Source organism: Sarcophilus harrisii, chromosome 4, assembly GCF_902635505.1.
Source record: "Sarcophilus harrisii chromosome 4, mSarHar1.11, whole genome shotgun sequence".
Lineage (NCBI taxonomy): Eukaryota > Metazoa > Chordata > Mammalia > Dasyuromorphia > Dasyuridae > Sarcophilus > Sarcophilus harrisii.
Window position 1 is genome coordinate 436,400,116 of NC_045429.1, and position 19,451 is coordinate 436,419,566.

Genomic DNA, 19,451 nt, shown 5'->3' on the forward strand with positions numbered 1-19,451 from the left:
GTCTCTGCAGAAGGATATTTCAGTCAGGACTGTCAAGGTAGAAGGGGGGCATTTTGGGTAGGGGTTAGACAAGGTAGCTATCAAACCATTCTCTACTCTGAAACTCTGTGATTCTGTGACTATGATCGTGAAAAAAGCCACTAACCAAGTGGTCTATAGACCTCTTAACAGAAAAGGGACAGGGATGTAGCATGGGGAGGGCCGGCTAAGGAGATGGAGTAGAATGAGGCAGGCATGCAAGTGGAGGTGCCCCCTCCTCCAGTCTGAAGATGCTCACAAAGTACTCAATAAAACAGTATCTAGCGTTTCTGTGGTGCTTTAAGGTCTGAAAAGCACTGGATGAAGAGTATCTCATGTGACGTTCCCAGCCCTGGGAGGTGGATACCACTGTAATTCCCCATGTTATAGCTTAGGAGGCAAACACTGGGGAAGTGGCTTTGCCAGGGTCACAAAACTACTAAGTGTTTGGAATCAGAATTGATCTCAGTTCTTCCCAATTCCAGTCCAGCTGCTCATCCATTGCACTCCAAGCTGCCCACCTGGTAGGAAGCTAAGGCATGGGAGGGACCCCGGGGATATGAGGACCCTGGCTACAGAGGCTCCCACTGGGTGCCAAGCAGGGATGCTGCCTGTCCTGAGGGGTCAATTCAATCAAAGGTGGACTTCAGTGGTACCAGATGCTGCCTCCACTTCTGCACGTGTCAATACTTTCCCTCAATGAGGGGCAAGCTCTTAATTTAGGGGAGACACCTGAACATGTTGGGTCTGTCTCATCTGTATTATCTGCCTTGGCCAGATCTTTGGACAGGCCCAAAGGCCCAAAGGCACAGGGGAAGCACCCTCTCCAAAACAAAAACATCCCTGGGAATCTTTCCCCAGCTGCTGCTGCACCGCCCGGGCCCCCTATGCTCCCACAGCCCGCTGCTGCTTATCAGAGCTGGGACAAAGTGAAGCTCCTGGAGTACTTGGGCCCCTGGCTCTGGGAGAGGCCTTCTGGGAGCCTCACCTTTGGCTGGTCTTCATCCATGGAAGAGTCTCCTGACACATGGGGGGTATTGCTGGAGGAGCTGCTTCTCTGCCCCTCAGGGGTTGCCTCCAAAGGGGCTGTTTCCAGCACTGACAACCGAACTCCACCATTCCTCCCCACTTCCTCAGGCCTGGAGTGCGAGCAGGAGCGGGGACGCGTCTCCTGGGAGAGCTCCACAAACTTCTCCAAGGCACTGAAGAAATCGATGCGATCGGCACTGAAGTCTGACGCTGCAGGCTGGGGACAGGGTTGGGGACCAGGCGAGTCGGGGTCTGGAGACCCCGGGAGGTCTCTCAAGCGAGATGTCAGCTCTTCCATGGGGAGCAAATGGACACTGATGTCTGTTTTGAGTGCGTCCGTCTCCAGATCTTCCACTGTCAAGTCTGGGAACTGTGCGGGGATCTCCAAGGGGTTTTCAGGCTGGATTAAGGCTTCAGATGCATGGCAATTGTCAAGAGGAAATTTTGATTCGCTCAGGCAACACCCGGCTGAACACCCATTAATGTTATTGAGATTTATTTCGTCCTCAATTTGTCCCGTATGAAATTCTCTAGACGTAAACTCTAAGCAGATCATTCTCTCTTTAGTGCACAGTTCGTGTGTGTTTACATCTTGGGGGAGTCTGTGCTCCACAAAGACAGGGGATATCGGGGGGTGGCTCTCAGCAGTCTTTGCCTCGGTGATCTGGTCTGCTGAGGTGGTGATCTCCTTCCGGTTAAGCTCCAGCCCTGATTGGCAGATTGGCTCGTGGTGGTCCGAGAGGTCGCTATCAGAGTGAGATCGCCAGAGCTTATTGTGCCGTTGTTTGCTGTTGAGGAAAACAGGGAAACATCTAAAGTTAGTGCTTTAAAACAGTGAACCACAAGTCCAACCCCGGACTGCTTCCAGAAAGTCTCACTACCTTGTGCATTGTGGGGCCTCAGTCTGGGCTAAGGCTCCCAGAAGGGGGAAGGCCAGGCTGAAGTTGAAGGGAGTGGGATTAGAAGCCGGAGGTCAACAAGGAGGCCACAAGTGCTACATGGGAAAGTACCTCATGGGGGGAAGCAATGATGCAGGTTAGAGAGCAGCAAGTGCATCAAGCGTGGGCCCTTTTCAAAGAGGTTTCTGCATGAAAACCACTGAGCATCTCCATAAGCACCAAGAGATCATGAAAACAGGCAGCTTGGAATGAGAGGGAAGGTGGAGGTGGGCCTGGAGAAGGCTGGAAGCTACAGTCACATTTTCAGTTATTTCCTGGAGGGTCTCTGATCTGACCAGGGCAAGGTCACCCCTAGGGCCTGCCAGGAAAACACGGATCCTTCCGAACGCCGGCAGACCCTGTCCAGGATGACCTCCACAGCTTTTTTTGGGGCTCCACCTAGGTCGTGTGCCTGCAGCCAGTGCCGTTCTCAGGCTCTTGCCTGTCTGACTGGGCAGCGGCATCTGTCCCACACTGGAGGGCTGGGGACTGGGGGGCTGTAGATGGCAGGTTTGAGCTGCAGAGTGACTAGATGCCTCTAGGCGGCGACAACGTGCCACCTAACCCATGTGGCAGAGCGCAGGAGGCAGAACCTGGGGCTGTGCCGCTGCCTGGATGCTGGGCGAAGGCCCCCTTTCCCCAGGTCTGTCCTCAGTTTCCTGGGTCCCCTTCTAACTAACTCTCTCCCTTCTGAGGTTCTCTACTCATTCCTGTAGCATCTGTTGACCAGGAGGATTTCCAGAAGAGCCAACAGAGACCCCAAGCCCAGGGTGGGGCAAAATCTGGACTCCTCTGGCAAATTCCTATTCTGTCAGATCATTTAGGCAGAATTCCCAGGAATAAGAAGTCACTCAGGCTCTCTGCTATATCCAAGGGGGTCAGAATGCAGGTTACTCCATGGCCAGTGGGCAAATGAACGCCTCCAGGTCCCATGGGGACCACCACTTTAGGACAAATGATTTCAAAATGTCTCTGTTCCATGTTGAATAGCCCAAGAAGCCAATTTTTTTTTTTCATGTTTTGGAGCCTCCCACAGATATCTAGTAAATCAGGGTCTATATTGATGGAATGGAGGTTGCAGATGCATCAGGAAGATAGATCAGCTAACAGAGATTTCTGAAAAGGCAACTGATGTCACTCTTGGGCTACCCCCTCCTCTCCTGGAGTAATGCAGCGAGGACGGACAAAGTTCTGACACTGGCTTATGTGGCCCCAAATCTAGAGACAAGCCTGAGGATGCCTCGTTCCCATTCTGTGATGGAGAACCTTGGGAAGATTCCCAAGTGCCACACAAACAGCCACTGCCCGGGCCCCTTCTCCAACAGTGGAGGGTGCGTGCATGAGGGTGTACATGCATCTGTTGTATGCAAGCATGTGTGTGCCCACGCCTGTGAGCAAGCCTGACTCCCAAGAGGTTTCTGAAGCCCTGCTGCTGGTCCTGCTGAAAGTGACACTACTGCTCAATGTACCTTTTAACCTGTTTAATTTTTAACTCTGTCTGGCTCCCCCACCCGTATCTGGCAGGTGACAGGAAGCGAGCTGCCAAGAGCGGGCAACAAAGCACAGATGCTTAAAAGCATCAGCCCTGGGTCCTTTTCTGCCTTGGTTGGCCTCTGATCTGCATTTGGAAGCAGGGAAAACCCACGGAAAGTGGCAAGTGACATTTATTGAGTGCCGTGACTGATACTAAATCATCTCACCACTGTGGGTGACCACTGGGTCTGTGCAGGACGAGCATGGCACCTGCCACGTGTGGGGAGCTGCCAACTGTCTGGGAATGGAGCGAAGGCCCCCTCAGGGAAGGAGAATCTGTCTTGCCACTAGGCTCCTGTAAATAGGAAAAGCAAAACCTGCTATTCTTCCCTTCCTGGGACATGAGAAACCTTGTGAAAAACTGGAAGTCTTTAAACTGCGGCTGAGCTCAGGTGTCAAATGAAGGGACTTCTCCCCTTTTTACAAAACCCTTACTTCTATACCAGCCACCCAATGATGACCAGAAGAAAGATATTTAGGTCTCCCCAACCCTGCCCATAAACTTGGGATTTCAGAACAGATCCCAATCCCTCCTTACATAGGGTGTGATTACATCACCCAAGGGCAACTGCTTTAGGCTCCCTCAAGGAAAGCCAGTGTGATCATGATCGCATTTCGGAAATCCAACCAAGTCACCAACAAAGGCCTGGGTTCCCCTGGTGTGGGGGCCTTGAGCCTTCTCAGGCATCTTTAAGGAAATGCATATCTGAGCATGTACTATGCTTGCATACAGGCGAGCCTTGCCCGGCCCTTCCCCAGCGTGCCTCTTCCAAAGGGGAGGAGGTAGATGGAGGAGGTACCAGTTCATGGGTGGGGCCGAGAATCTTTGCCTCCTGCCTGGCTGCTGACAGGGAGTCCAAAAATGTGACGGTGCTTATCTGGGGCAGCCCCTCCCCCATAAACTAGGACGTGACACACTGACCCATGGTCCAGTTTGCAAATGGTGGCCCAACGCGTCCAGCAGGACACCAATCTCTAGGTAATCACCTGGCTGGCATGTAGGGCAGCAAACAGCTGACAGCGTGCCATGTACGCGCCCACACCCAGACTGGACCTAACAGAACGAGAGCAGACTCAGAGGTTACAAATGGCCCCTACTTCTGGGCTCTGACCAGCAAGATTCCCCACAATTGTCAGCATTTCTGAGATGTCCTTGGCGTTCGGCCCTCTACCCTGACAGTCACACACAGTCACCAGTGGGTCCAGGAGCAATAGGAAGTTTGTCTGGTGTTACCCCAGTTAAATTTCTTGGCCACAATGTTGGACAATAGGAAAGAGCCCGGGAGTCCTTCCTTAGGTTTCAAGGAGCAGCTCCTGTGCTTCTAGTATGAAGCCCTTCTCCCTGCTTCTTCCCCCAGGCGACCACTCCACTGCAGTCCCGTGCCTCCGGCTGGCTGCCCCCATAGCGTGCCAGGCAGAGACCTGGCCCTGTCAGGCTCAGGAAGATTCGGGCCCAGGTGCTGCTCCTGACACATTCTGGCTGGGTGGTCCCGAGTTCTCAGTTGTAGAGAAGCTGCCAATTTACTGGGAGCTCCTCTGTTAACAGTGAAATGACAAGTTGGGCCAAAAGGAGTTTTTTGGCTTTTTTAAAAGTATGAACTTGTCCCTCTGCCTCTTCCGGGCTCTCACACACCACAATGGCCAGGAGCCACAGGGAAGGGAGTCAGCTGGGGAAGCCCCCACTCTGAAACGCCTTTAACGTTTCAAACTCTGCCCCCCCATCCATGTCTCCAGCGCTCGTAGCGGCTGAGACAACAGGGCAAACACCGGCTGGAAGCCCACTGAGTGTCCTTCTTCTTCCTGGGGCAGGCAAGGACATTGCCTGTCATCCTTTTGGGGGCCTAAGAATATAGAATGTTTATGTCTCTTCCTACACCCTCAGATTTTTTTTTAAAAAAGGGCTTCTGGGAACTACTTCCTAAGTTAAGATTTAGAAATGTTACCAAGCCCCACAAAAGCCTGCACATTCACTTTAAGCTGAGAAGACCAGGGTATCCTCCCAGTCTCCTAACGGAACAGCTCACATGAAGTCATGCCAAATACCAAGTAAATATGAAGGTTTTCTTTTTGTTCTTTTTTTTTTTTTTTTTTAGTGGAAACCATGATGCTATGTTGTGGCCTATGCTGTGGCTGTAAGGGGTGAGAGGGTGGTCCCTTTGCCTGGGAAGGTCTGGAAAAACTGTTTAAGTTATTTTTCTCAAGGGAAACACTGCCCAGAATCTGAAGAAGAGACTTCAGGTCATGAGACTCAATGGAGTAAAAACCTGGCCCCAAGCCCACATGCTTTTAGTCAGTTTTGCTTACACCATCCAATAACAACCTAGGGCCATGGTTAAGTGGAAAACCCAAGCAAACCCAGCAAGTCTCAAGGTGCCCGCCTCCAGGATCTTAGTCAGCCAGGTCTAAAATACATTAGAAGCATCAAATCTTTCCTGGGAGAAGTGTCACCACAAAAGGGATCCTGATCATCAAGGAAAGGGAAATTCATTACTGATTAAATTTTCTGTTTCAAATTTTGTAAGCAGCTGCCAAACTACTGTCAGGAATAGCTGGTTCTCCAGAAAGATCTTTCCTACTTCACTAGAGATGTACACATGACTTTTTGATTAAGCTAATATGTTACTTCCAATTCAGCCAACATTTCTTCTGCACCTACTATGCGTAGCATACAGACCAGACACAACAAAGTTAGGAAGACCTGGGTTTAGGTCCTATGCAAGACAGATGCTGTCTGCGAGCACAATGTGGGGCACAGAAAACACTGTAATGTTTCTTGACTGGCTGACTGATGGGCTGTGTGCCCCTCACTTGGCACTTCAGGGCCCTAGCATCTAATGCAGTTTCTGAAATGCACCACAGGTTTGGACCAACCCAAAGAAACAGCCAAGAGCTTGGCGAGGCTTTCCTTGGTAAGCTTCAGACTCACCTGGCCAGCAGGATGCCTTGGTACTCCTCCAGCTGCCTCATGAAACTGGGGTTGGGCTTGGTGACGGTGCGCCTTTCTTTCACATAGTCATAGGCACGGTCCAAGTTCCAGCCATATTCCTTCATAGCATAAGCGATCACAGTGGAGGCGGACCGGCTCACCCCCATCTTGCAGTGCACGAGGCATTTAGAGCCATGTTTCCTGGTGTCATGAATTTGAGGGAAAAGAGATGGAAAAATATATTTTGAAAGTTGTATCTCAAACCTCTGTTGCACCTTTCTTGCAAATACTTCAAATGTACACACACATCTCTTTACCATTACATTGGGGGGCAGGGGAAACCCCTCCTGGTCAAATTGGTGAAACATGATTATCTACCAGAAGGGAATTTCCATTTAGAAACTGGCTCCATCTGGGCGTGGGGTAGGTGAATGCCTCCACAGGCGTCAGAAATATTTTTTAACCTCTGCCAATCACTGTCTCTCAAAAACCAGTGATTCACTGTGCTAGAAATGTCCTGAACATTCTCCTGTTAAGTTCCAGCAGGTGTTTGGTCCCTGGGAAGAAAACACGAGTCACATGAAACTAATTCCTTTCCCTCATCCAAACATGTTCTTAGATATCACCGTTCACCACGCTGTGACCCATCCATCTAGTTTTGGGGAGGAGAAAAAAGCAAAATCAGAACTAACACCCAATGACCTAGAGCAGAGCTATCTGGACCAAGATACCCAGAAGTTGAGCTACCAGAACTTATGGGGCAGGAGTTACACCCTACTACATTCAGTTCTACCATTTGTTCAGGAAGAAGTGGTATTTTAAAGACTTCAAAAATGAATTGTGACCCACCTAACTTTTGTTTCACTAGCCATAAGCTGAGCCAAAGAGCTGCTCTACCAACTTAAAAAATGCTCTGTCTCTCTGTCTTTCTCTGTGTGTGGTCAGTTCTCTATGAGGAGAAATTCATTTGGTCAGAATGGACATCTGGAGTTTACTCTTGCTAAGGACTCTATGGTATACTCATAAAATACTGAAATAATACTACAAGGCAGTTATTTAATTATGTGCTAAAATAAGCAAGTATTCTAGGTAAGCAAATGTTCTGGGAATTCAGAGAATGTGGGCTGGAAGACTGGATTGGATTTATAAAATGTTTTGGATTTATAATTCTGAGCTTACACTCGGCCAATAAAGATGCTTTCTGATCAAAGATTAGAACTGGATGGGGATGTCTGAAGGCTTCCCTCCCACACTGACACCAATCCCAGTCTGATGAAAGGGTACAGAGCCCTCAGCGCTTGCTAACTACTTGGGCTGGCACCTCTCTGATGAGAATCTGCTCTTACTTGTACCATACACGTCTTAGCTCCCAATGAGACTATAAGCACCTTGAAGGCAAGGACTTCTTTATCTCTGCGTTTCTCAGGATCCAATGCTGAGAATGGCAAGTGTTTAAATAAATGCTGACTGCATGGAATCTATTTAGTTTCCCCCACTGCAATGAACGACATTTACCTCCTTTTCAGCACCAGGACATTTTCTCATTTCTGCTAAATAGACTAAAAGCCAAGTAACCCAGATGGAAGTGTGAGCATGTGCTTTGTATTGGTCTTCCATCAAGCCCAGGTTTTCTTAATGGGTCAAGTTCCCTGTCTGTGCCTGCAGACCTCAAAAACTACCAATTTTTGTACCCCAAGAACACACAGTAAATATAAAAGCTACTATGGAGGGAATGTGCCTTTACATGGGATGGTTTCTAACTCTTCTCAACAAAGGCCATGAAAATCCTCTCATGACAGTACTGGGAAAAACATGCACAGATATGAAAAGATGAATTTGAAGTGTTTTTTCCTATGCTTAACAATCTCTCCCTCCCATTTCTCATTCAGCTTTTAAAGAAGCCTATTAAGCCATTACTTCAAAATTAGCATTGAGAATATTCTCTGGTTCCTGAATCACAAAATAGACCCTCCAATATGGAACACGTGCTTGGGGTTATTGTTATCATGAGTGGCAAAGTAAAACCCTGCAGGACAGATGAAAAGGATGGCAGCTATTCAACCTGGAGCACAGACTGAGGGTTGCTGGTCCGGGCAAAGTGAGCTCAGCAGCACTGGGTGGGAACAGCTCTGACAAAGACACTTAGTTACTCTAGTTCTCTGATTCTTCACTTATAAAATAAGAATGTTGGACTCATCTTTGAGTTCCCTTCTGGCTTCAGAACTTTGTGATTTTTAAATTCTAAGCCTATGCAAGATTTTGGGAAAAAGAGTGAATTCTGTGAACTTCGGAAGTATTAGTCTGAACCATTCTTTTTCTGGGTTTGGGGAAAAGTCATAATTTGTGAGATTGTTTTTTCCTCTTGCTCGCTGTGACTAGGTTGCCATTGGTGTCAGTGTGGGAGGGGAATGTCCAAATGTCCACATCCAGCTCTAGCTCTTGATCACAAAGTTTCTTGATTGGTTGAGGGTAAGCTTTGGATTATGAATTCAACAAATTTAACAAAAGAGTAGATCTCTGAGTCTAGAGAATGTCCATGAAAATTAAGGACTCTGACCCTTAAGCCAGGGTTTAGAGGGTGAAGTGTAAATAACACAAACAGTTCTTCTTAGGTCAGAAGGGAGAGTATTCTTCTGGGATACTTTTTCAAACATTCTGATCCCCAAGGAAACTGAGTCAGTTTCTTAGAGAGTTCTAATTTAAGAGTAAAAAAGGATTCAGGGTAGTCAAAAAAATATCCTGAACAAGGAGATATTGAAAAGTCATAGATTCTCTGCTGGAGAACTTTAAAAGTAAAAGATTCTCATTTCCCTGAATGATCTGAATGTGATCCTGCTTGGAGATATGGATAAGACTGTTTTTGAAAGCCTTTCCAACATAAGTCCTATGATTAAAGAAAATGGATGGAAAGAAAATCTACAGCATAAAAGATATACTGTATAAATATAAAGAAAAGCTACTTGGTGAACAATTTTCTTAGTAAGGACCTAGGAGTGGCCAGAACACAGGATAATAAAACTGTATTCAAGAATGTAAAAGCCATTCTTAGCTTATGGGATCTATTTTTGTAGAGGCGGTGGGTCAGATTGCTGACCCCTGATTTAGAATGACATCTTAATAAAACAAAAGGGTAGGGAAAGCTTTCCAAAGAATGTTTAATCTAACACTTATGTCCAGAGAGAACTGTATGTAAGTCATCTCTTCTAAATGAGAATGCTTTGAGGGAGGAGGCTCTATAACCTCTCTGCCAACTAAAGAATTGCAATCTGAAAGTTCTTCCTTCTGGCTAATCTAAATCCCTCCTGCTGTAATTTGTGGCAGTTTTCTCTATTTTGTGCACAGTAGATAGCCAACATCTGCTTCCTATGAAGGCTTCATATTTCTGAAGATTAACGTTACTCCTTTAGGCACTGTAATCTCAGTTATTTAATCATTTTTCTTACCTTTTTTTCCTGAATTATCTCAAGGGTATTCACATATTCCAAATCTTACCTCAAGCTGGTGACAGCAAGAGAAAATAACAGAAAAGAAAATACATTTTTGTGCTTACTTGGCTTTGGAGATGAATTTGTAAGTGTCATTCCAGTAGGCGAGCAGATCTGTGGCTTCCTCGTCATACACCCGAATGTTATGATACTCAAAGACTCCTGGGAAGAAGTTATCTATTTCCCGAGTAACATTCAAGATGTAACGTACCCTGTGAGGAAAGCAAAGAGAGATTTGATTGATGGCTATTGTAAAACCCAAATCCAAATCCAGAAATAAACATCCTCTACTTCCTTAGTTAAAACTGATCTCCAATATGTGTAGAAAAATTGTACAAGTTTAACATATATTGGATAACTTGCCATTTAGGGGAGAAGGTGAGAGAAAGGAGGGAAAAAAATTTGAAACACAAGGTTTTCCAAGACTGAATGTATGTGTTTTGAAAATAAAAAGCTTTATAAAAAATAAAATAAAATAAATCATCCTCTTCTCAAGCACTGAATTAAAACTAACAAGAAGCTGCCCGAAAAAGAAGGAATCCGATAAAGGATTTCAGTCATTTAATTCAAACAGGAGTTGTATGAAAAGGGAATTAAGCATATTTGAAGTAGAAATTTAGCCTAAAAAGTGAACTTGCTTCCTGAGAGCCTTTTTTTGGGTCAAATCCAGCACCCAATCCTCCCTTTCATTTTATGGAAGGTTAGGCAACCTTTCTAGAGCAGGCTCTAGGGAATGAGCTTTATGTTTTATTGCAAACTATAAAAAATACCATGAGGCTATAGAGTAATTTACCATTTTATTTGCTTTATGACTGTTATCTTTAAAATTATGACTAATATACCTGCTTCACATGCACACAATCAGACCAGCAGAAACTTCTCATTCCTCTCCAGAAAGAACCTATGTAAGGAACTAAACCCAACTGTCTGAAACCAGATTTGAACTCAGGTCCTCCTGACTTCAGGGCTGGTGCTCTATCTACTACACCAACTAGTTGCCCCAAAGCAACAATTCTTAGGTGGATTCTAAGGGCTCTCAAGCTGAGGGGCATGCAGAAAGTGATTCCTTATATTATTATTATTATTTTTAAAGGGGATCCTTGGGATAGAATTTTGGAAAGAACAGAAATTCTGCTGAGGGAATCACACTGCTTCATACCAAATTTATACTTTGGGCCACTAATATTTTCACATGGCAGAAGCTCTCAGATCCATTACTAGAAACAATGGCTCCCTGTCCCATCCTCCCAGGGACCAGCCATAGAATCTCACATTTGGAAAACATCATAGAGCAACCATCTGATCCTTGGTTGAAATAGGCATCTCCTCAATGCCATCTTCCCCCTTAATAACTGGGAAGTCTCTCTTAACTCTTAAAGTCACTCAAGTCCTCCCTCCCCAAAGTATATGTGCTTGGCAGACATTCTTGATAGGCTTCTACAGTTTCTTCCCCATTTGAAGAGAATGTTTCTCTTCTATTTTCAATTCCCTGGTACACAGTAGGCACATTATTAAACCATTAAATGTTTATGCTACTGTAAGATAAGTCTAATTATTATTTAAATGATTAGGAATGTTTTCCTCATCTCGAGGCAGAATGAACCTCCCTGCAGTAGTCACTCACTGAGGGGCCGAAGTATATCCTTCTGTGGACAACACAACAAAGTCAGTTCTGTTCTTTGATCCTTTCTTCTCTTTTAAGCTTTCAGGACAGGACTCTCTTGTCGCTCTCTTCTGATTTTCCCCCTAAACTCCTTATTCTCCTATCTTCCCCATCTTTATTTATTTCCTATTTCAAAAGTCCCCCATATATTGGTGGTATGTACATATGTGTTGGCTTGCTGTCTCCCCCACTAGATTTTAAGTGCCTCGAGATCAGATTCTGTCTTTTGACCTTTTTTTTTTTTTGTTTGTTTATCCAGTGCTTAGGATAGCGCTTGGCACAGAGTAGGTGATTATTAAATATACTGAACTAAATGAGAATTGGGTGCAGTACAGAAATGAAGATCATTCTTGACAATATACTTATAGTTTTTAAAAGTAGGTTTATTCATTCCTTCTGTTATGAAAATATCCTTCTATCAATACAAACCTAAGAGAACACTATCCTTTTCTTGATGGGCAGACACATTATTGAGTTTCTAAGTTCATTAATATCCCTAAGATCTTCAAAGACAAAAGGCTCTTGCAAAAGCCAACACCAACTCAAATCTAAATAAAACTATTAGAGAAATGTTGACAGGTCAGAAGTTTGGGTTTTTCTTCTCATGAGGAAGATCTGATGGGCTTGCTTCACCGAACCTTACATTTCACTTCTGGAGGTTAAAAACAAAGGTGCACATCTGAGAGCATCGTGGAACTCAAGCACTATTTTAGTTGAGGCTCCAATCCTCCTCTACTTAAGAGATGAAAAGTCTCTGGAAGCTGGCTGGGGTATCTAAGGTCACAAAGGAGTAACCTTAGGATAGTAACACAGCTCAAGGTTCCCTCCTTGTGCTCCTCCTATTGAACAGGAGCTAGAACAAGGGCTCAAGAAAGCACCGGGTCCAGGCCCTGCCTCCAGAAATATTCTTTAGGAAAAACCAAAACCATCTCAAGTGGACGGCTGGTTATTTCCTTTCTGAGTATCACCAGGACTGGAGACCACACAACCTACCCTCAATTATCCTCGCAGGATCTTATCACCTTGTTTTCTTAATGTCCAGCTGTGCAAACAATATTTTTCCTGCTTTCATGGAAGCCCATTTCCTTTTTTCCCCCCCACGCTTCTATGGATACAAAAAACATCTAGTCTACATCCTCCTCATACAAAACTTTTGCAGACTTGAAAAATAATTAAGTGTCTAATGTAGCCTTCCCTTTGCTAGGCTTCATAATTCTAACTCTTATCTTCTTCTATAACCAGCTGTTAGTCACTCCTTGAAGATTAGCTTAACCCCGCATTCTAGCTTCTACACATATAACTCACAGCCCAATTCTGCCATTTTAAAAGAGAAGAGATGAAGGGCTCAGAAAAGTGACTTATTTGCCCAAGGACACAGAAGTAGGAAGCATCAAAGCTGAGATTCAAACATCCTTTTCAAACTTGTGACCCAGACCATCTGTAACACTTAAGAACTTAAGTCACAGTTTTTAATACATCAAAGGATCCTGCCCATTTTTTCTTCCAATGACACTATGCTATTAATTTCCACTCTGCCTGAGCAGGCCCAGCCAGGCTCTTCCTCCTTTCAGCCTGTGTTTATTTTGCTTCTTTTCCCCCTAGAATACCCCATGATCCTCTTGGAAGCACATCCTGTTTGGTAAGATTGACTATCTAATTGGTCATGGTAATTTTGAATGGTATTCTCGTTTTCTAAGGTATTAGCAACTCTGCCTTATTTAGTACTGTCCCTAATTTTGATGACCTCAATTCCTCTTTTCAGGCCATCAGTACTAATGCTAAACAGTACCACCTTCAGAAATGATTAGGGGTCTGAGAGAATCCAGGAAGAGTTTCAAAATGGATCTTTGTAACATTAGTTACAAAACCCTATATTTTCAATTTCTCCCCAGGAGAATGAAGGGCTTGATTCCTCCCAACAACCCGTGTCCTCCCTGCCTCCTCTCCTGGGCTGTTTTTGTCCTATGGATGTCAGCCCCTACAGAGCATCTCATTTTTGCTTCTACCTAGCATGGCAGGCATGTTGCTTCTTAGCTGACTGATCTATGGATAAGTGTTTATAGGATCAGGAGAATTTTGTCCCCTGGAAGGGACCTCAGATGCAATCTATAGATATAAAGACCCTGAGGCCAAAGCCTTGCCCAGGGCCGCCCGCTTCTCAGCTGCCTTCATCTTCTTTCCAAAGGGAGGCCTGATCACATTTTTTCTCACTGATCCTTCCAAACCCCCCTTTCTTCACATTCCCAAGTACTCAGTAAGGGGTTTTTCATGACATTTCTTTGCTTGGAGGGACTTTGTCTAACAGCTCACTGTGCTCTTGGGGGGTGGGTGACAAAGTGACTGAGGCCTTTTTCTAGCGAGTTTCCCAGTGCTGAGGACAGCAGTGATGGATAGTGTGGTCTGAAAGATTGGCCAGCCAGCTCTCACATCCTGCTTCCCACCCCTCTCTAGGAGGACTGCCCTCAAGAGCCCTGCACTATTTTCTCTTCTTTGATGTGACTGATCTGATGAATAATCTGGGAGTTGGGGAGAAATCAGAAAATGTCAGAATTGGAAGGAACCCTGGCGATTACTAATCCCAAATCCAATCTTGAAAGCAGAAGTTCCTCCACTAATGCCCCATAGGCAGTAGCCAGGAAATATAACAAGGCTTCTTGTCACCTTCATCTGGTCCTTGTTGTTCTGATAAAGTAGAATTCTTCTTACTACTCTCAAGGGTATATGAAAATGTAGGGTAGGTGGATGTGCTCTGTTTCAGAAGCTTATTTATTATTGTTAACAAAACCTGTTATAATCTCATTTCTAAAAATTTGTTCTTGTAATCCTAGATAAGGAAGGAGTCTGATGGTGGTAATAAATTTTAAATGACATCAAAGAGTTAAATAGTTTACTTTTTGAAATCATTTTAGTCCATACCATGTATCTTCCCTTTTATATCCTCAAAGGGTTGAAAAAGCATGAAAATATCCTTTCTTTGTTAAGCTTTAAAGTATTGCTGAGCATGAATTGAGAGCAGTAATAGATGGGATGAAAGATGTATTTTCTAGAATAACAAAGAATGCCACTAAGTCAAATAAAACGAGGATTTTTGAGCCAGTTTTTTTGCATAGGATGGCATTGGATTGTGTGCTTACCCTCGGTTCTGTAAGTCTTCTAAATTGGAGGCATTCCACTCTGAACCCTAGACAATCAAAATGACAAAATTAGGTAACGTTAGTCCCAAAAGAAAAACAAGTGTGGCACTACAGAGTTCTGACAGTAAAAGATGGTGGATGATACGGCCATGCTTAAGCAATCTCATGCACTACAGAGGAGGAAACGATCACGATTCTCCCAGAAAACAGGAAAGGACAAGTTATAATGAGAAAAGTGAAAAGAAACAAAACAAATATTTCAAAATTCAGAGACTGATTCAGATACAGGTCTAAGTGTTGCAATAAGAAGTGTTGCAACCTAGAAGAGAATTTGAATAGCTGAGGGTGGGGGAGGCTCCCTAGGAAACAACATCAACTCTCTGCTCAAATTTCCATTTTTTGGGAACAGGCCAGTAGGAGATAGACAACTCTACCTTTCCTATCAGATTCATGCTCATTTGATTTGTACACACAAAGATGGCAATGTTCACAACAGCTATGTGTGCTTAGTCTTAGATTGGAATTATAACTATCTCAAAAAGAAGGCAAGAACAGCAAAGGGCCCCAATCCACAGTAAATTAGGAGGAGAGGGGCAGAGAAACTTGACAACTAAGTCCTCACTAGGTTTAAAAACCAAGCTCCTAAGAATAGTGAGCAGGATGGAATCCATAACCAGGAACCCAGCACTAGTCAGCTGCCTGAGAGAATTAATTGGAAATGGCTTTTGAATTTATCAGGAAAACAAAGTAGTATGAAAAGTAAGACATGTGTATGTAGTAAGCTGATGCCTAAGTGAAGTCCGGCTAAGCTGCTCAGGGTGTAAGGCTACCTTGGGGTCAGCTCCAGTGGGCTGTGGGCCCTCCCACAGACTCAGCCTGACATATGTGGACATAATTTTGCTCTGGTATTTGCATCATTTTCAGGAGTTCTATGCAAGAAGTTTTTTATCTTCTTTATAACATACAATGGAGAAAATCTTCATTTTTAAAATGTGCAGTTCCCATTTTCTCTCTCTCCTTTCATCATCATACCTTGCCTGTCCTAAATCACTTAATGAGAAAATGCTCGAAAACAGCAGCCTTAGGAACCAACTTTTTCCAGAAACTCAACCTTTCTAGCCAAAATCCAAGAAGGACATCCTAATCGGTGCCTGCCAAAGTGCTTGATGGATAGCACCAACCATACAAAGTATCCCACTACTGGGATATCCACTAAGGCAGGGGTTCTTGATTTGGGGTCTATAGAACACATCCCCCTTCACCCATGCTGAAAGATGTGTGGACAGGTTTCAGAGGATTTGGGAGCCTGGATGGGGAAAAAATTACATCTTAATTTTCAACTTTCTAACTTTCAACAGAAATGCAGTGTTCTTTCAATCATGAATGGAGGCAACAAACAATTGTGGTTTTAGTAGAATCTGTAACTTCTGCCTCCAAGATATTTTCATATAAAATAATTGTCATTGAAGATATCTCAAAATATCGTTTACACTCACCACTTCTGAAGTTATTAGTTCCCCTGCTACCTCACACTTAATCAGTCTATGGATTGTATTTCAATAGTACTGATTTTCTTTGTAACCTATGTATTTGATGTTATGCATCTAAATTCTGCTTCGGAGAAGGATCCCTACATTTTTCTAGGTGGCCCAAGACCCAAATCAGGTTCAGAACGCCTATACCAAGACCACGGCAGCAATCTTGTGAGAAACCAGTCTGGGGAAGGCCCTTTCTTTGCCCTTTTCCTTCTCTTAGCAGCTGTTGATGCCAAACAGCTTCTCCCTCAGGGGAGCCTGATGCCTCTTTGTTTCCAAGTAAGTGGCAAAAGGAGCCACATTTCACTCCAGTGTTTATCTTGTGAGCTTTTCATCACCCATCGCATTTTCTCTGCAGTGAAGGTGCCCACAATCTAGGAGCTGCTTTGGGGCTTTATTTTCCTGTGAGGACTCCTGTATTGACCTTCATCTAGATTACTTTCTCTCAGGAACTTTGTCCCTCTTTTTCCACTTTTGCATGAAATTTCTGGCTGTATCCAACATCCCTGGGCCTTGCCCACCTCACCCAGAAGCCACTTGGTTTTTTGGCAGAAGGTTTCCACTTCCTCTCCAGCTTTACTATCAAGTCCAAAGTCCCAGAAGATTGACTTTGGGTGGAGTCTCAAAAGAGGATCTCATGAAGCTTCTCTTGATGAAGATGACCAGGCCACCTCCACATATTTCCTTTAAGTTCACTCTTTGTACCAATCAAACCCTTTCCACATAAATATACCTTTCTGTATGAATCCACAGAAATGGACAGTCCTCCAATGGAGGAGAGAAATGCTGCTATCTCACTTGTATCAGGTGGCTCCTGAGGAGCAGCTCTGCACAAAATGAGTTGCCTTTAAAGAAAATTAACATCCCAACTTGTAGCTGGAATAAGATGACTTTTCCCTGTTTTCTGGGAAACCCAGGGGAGCACAGATGAAGGCGTACCCTTTGGACCGATGAGATGGTGATACCCAAAAAGAGGTAAATGTCAAGGAAAAGCAGCAGAAATAGAACTCAGAGAATTCTGAGCTCTTAGAAGTCCAGTAGCCTCATCTTAGAGAGAAGGAAGCTAAGGGCACCAGTGCTATGCCCCCAGCCTGCTAGCAGTCAGATACTTGGCTGGTTTTCCCATAACCATCCTGCAGTGAGTGCTTCAGATAGAGAAAGGAACAAGCCGATTCCAGAAGACAAGGCAGTATCACAGCTTTGGAAAAGATTAAGCTTCTAGATTTTCCATTATTGTTTCCCAAGAAAGTATTCCAAGTTGTCCAGTCTGTAGGAAAATGTTATGAGACATGGAATTTCTTTTGGTTTTACCCTTGTTTGTGTCACGACACAATACCGTGGTTTGTTGATAACATTCACAATTGAGAGAAATACTAATTTCAACTAAAGATTAGTGAAAATAACAATATAAAACCTGCACTATCTAACATCCAGGGCTATCTCTTGGTCAAAAGGATCCTCTGGAAGGTGGGAATCCATTGTGGAAGCTATGGCAGAGCTGTGCAGAGATGGTGGGGCAGGGCCTTTCACAGCTTTCTAGAGAGAACACACAAATTCTTTCCAAACTGTATGGGGCCTTCCAAAAGATCAGGGAATTTGATCCCCTGAGGGAAGTAGGCAGATCAGCCAACAAAATCGGGTACTTCATGTATAGAAAGGTCAATGCCAAGTCTAGAAGTGGGATCTGCATTCACAGTTGGAAACAAACACTGGACAATATTAAAGGAAGGAGTGGAGCACTCCCTTCCCTGCCCCTTCCAAGGCATTCCTTGTCCAGGAGTTCCAGAGCTGCCTAAAGCAGCAACTTGACTCTAAGAGGCAGACATGTGCTCTTAGGGAAGACTCATACCTCAGGGCACCTGAATGTCCTCAGTCTGATGGGACCACCTCAGAATCATTCGGGGCAGCATCTAAGTCCTATTTTCCTTCCATCTCTTTTCTCTTCTATTGCCCCTCAGCCCTGTGGAGTCAGAGGATACAAGTTTCCTCTCCATAAAATGGGGCCATTAGAACAAATGTCTCCTGAGGTTATAGTTCTATGATGTTGTTATTCTTCACCTCAGTCATTTCAATGTTGTAAAAGAAGTAACATTCAAACCAGCCCATTTAGGTCTTTGCTAGCATTTCTGGTAGAGAATTTTGTGGTAAAATCTAAAATCATTTTTTGGGGGATCATCTATGGATTTCCATGATGCAGTTTCTCTTGCCATGGATAACACGGTGGAAGACATTTAATGTTTGAGAAAAAATGAGCTGGGGCATGTAACCCAGTTTGTCTAATGGTAGCTGTAATACTGTACCACATCACTGGGAGCTCAGGCATTGTATAGGGAACTTCATGGTCTCTGGGATTTAAAGAACATGTCAATCTTCATCTTCAGGGAGATCTCTGTCTATGTGGGCCTAGCCCCTGGCATTTCCAGGATGTGGAAAAGAGAGGTTTGAACCCAGTTGGGGGGGGGGGGGCTGGACAAGGGACAGCACTTACCAGAAACACGTGCTCAAAGATTTGGGTGGGGCTGTCCATCTGTCCCAGGATCACGATCATCTCATTATCTATGAACTCTTTGAACTCCCTCAGGTTGCATGCCATCTGCATTTCTAACTCTGTGCGTATCTGAGAAGAGAATGGGGTTCACATACTCTTATGTTTTTAATCAAATTTATAGTTCAAAACTAGTAAATTACTTTATACAAATCACTCTATCTTCTCTTTCAACTTGCTGACTTTTACACAGAAGCAATTAATGTCTACATGATATCTGTATAATGATTATTTATATATGATCATCTTTATATAGGCCTACTGGATATGCCATTTGTATATATGCCCATTAGACTGTGAACTCCATAAAAGTAAAAGTTTGTTTTTATATTTCCATACTGTGGTGCTCTAAATACAACAGGCATATAATAAATGGTTGCTAAATGAAAGACTTATAGGCTTTGGTGTTGACTATGATCTATAGGTAGAGATAAAGATACAAAAGATGTGAAAAGTAAACACAGAGTTAGCTGGCCCTTCTTTCTTTGGCCACTGGTAGTTACATTTCAAACAATCAATTTAACTCCTTCGCCCTTCCCCCACCTTGTATGTTAAGGAAATGCTTTAAGAGAATAGAACCCTTATTCTTTTGGAAGTGGGTCCTTAGAGGCTTAGCTTTTCTCTCTCAGGACTTTCAAGTCATTT

The 19,451-nt window shown here is 44.2% G+C and overlaps 1 protein-coding gene across 7 annotated transcripts in view; it reads right to left on the reverse strand.

Moving 5' to 3' along the window:
- The window catches only part of SSH2 (slingshot protein phosphatase 2), a 238,487-nt gene that overhangs the window by 11,362 nt on the left and 207,674 nt on the right, over positions 1 to 19,451 (reverse strand). For all 7 annotated transcript variants that reach the window (XR_004234075.1, XM_031967735.1, XM_031967736.1 and 4 more), the window contains 5 exons: positions 18,750 to 18,878; positions 14,727 to 14,773; positions 9,995 to 10,141; positions 6,445 to 6,645; positions 1,007 to 1,835 (listed from right to left, as the gene is read on the reverse strand). Coding sequence is in view for 6 of the 7 variants with exons in the window: in XM_031967735.1 (XP_031823595.1) it covers positions 1,007 to 1,835; positions 6,445 to 6,645; positions 9,995 to 10,141; positions 14,727 to 14,773; positions 18,750 to 18,878 (1,353 nt within the window). In the remaining variant the exon portion in view is untranslated. The remainder of the gene's footprint in view (positions 1 to 1,006; positions 1,836 to 6,444; positions 6,646 to 9,994; positions 10,142 to 14,726; positions 14,774 to 18,749; positions 18,879 to 19,451) is intronic.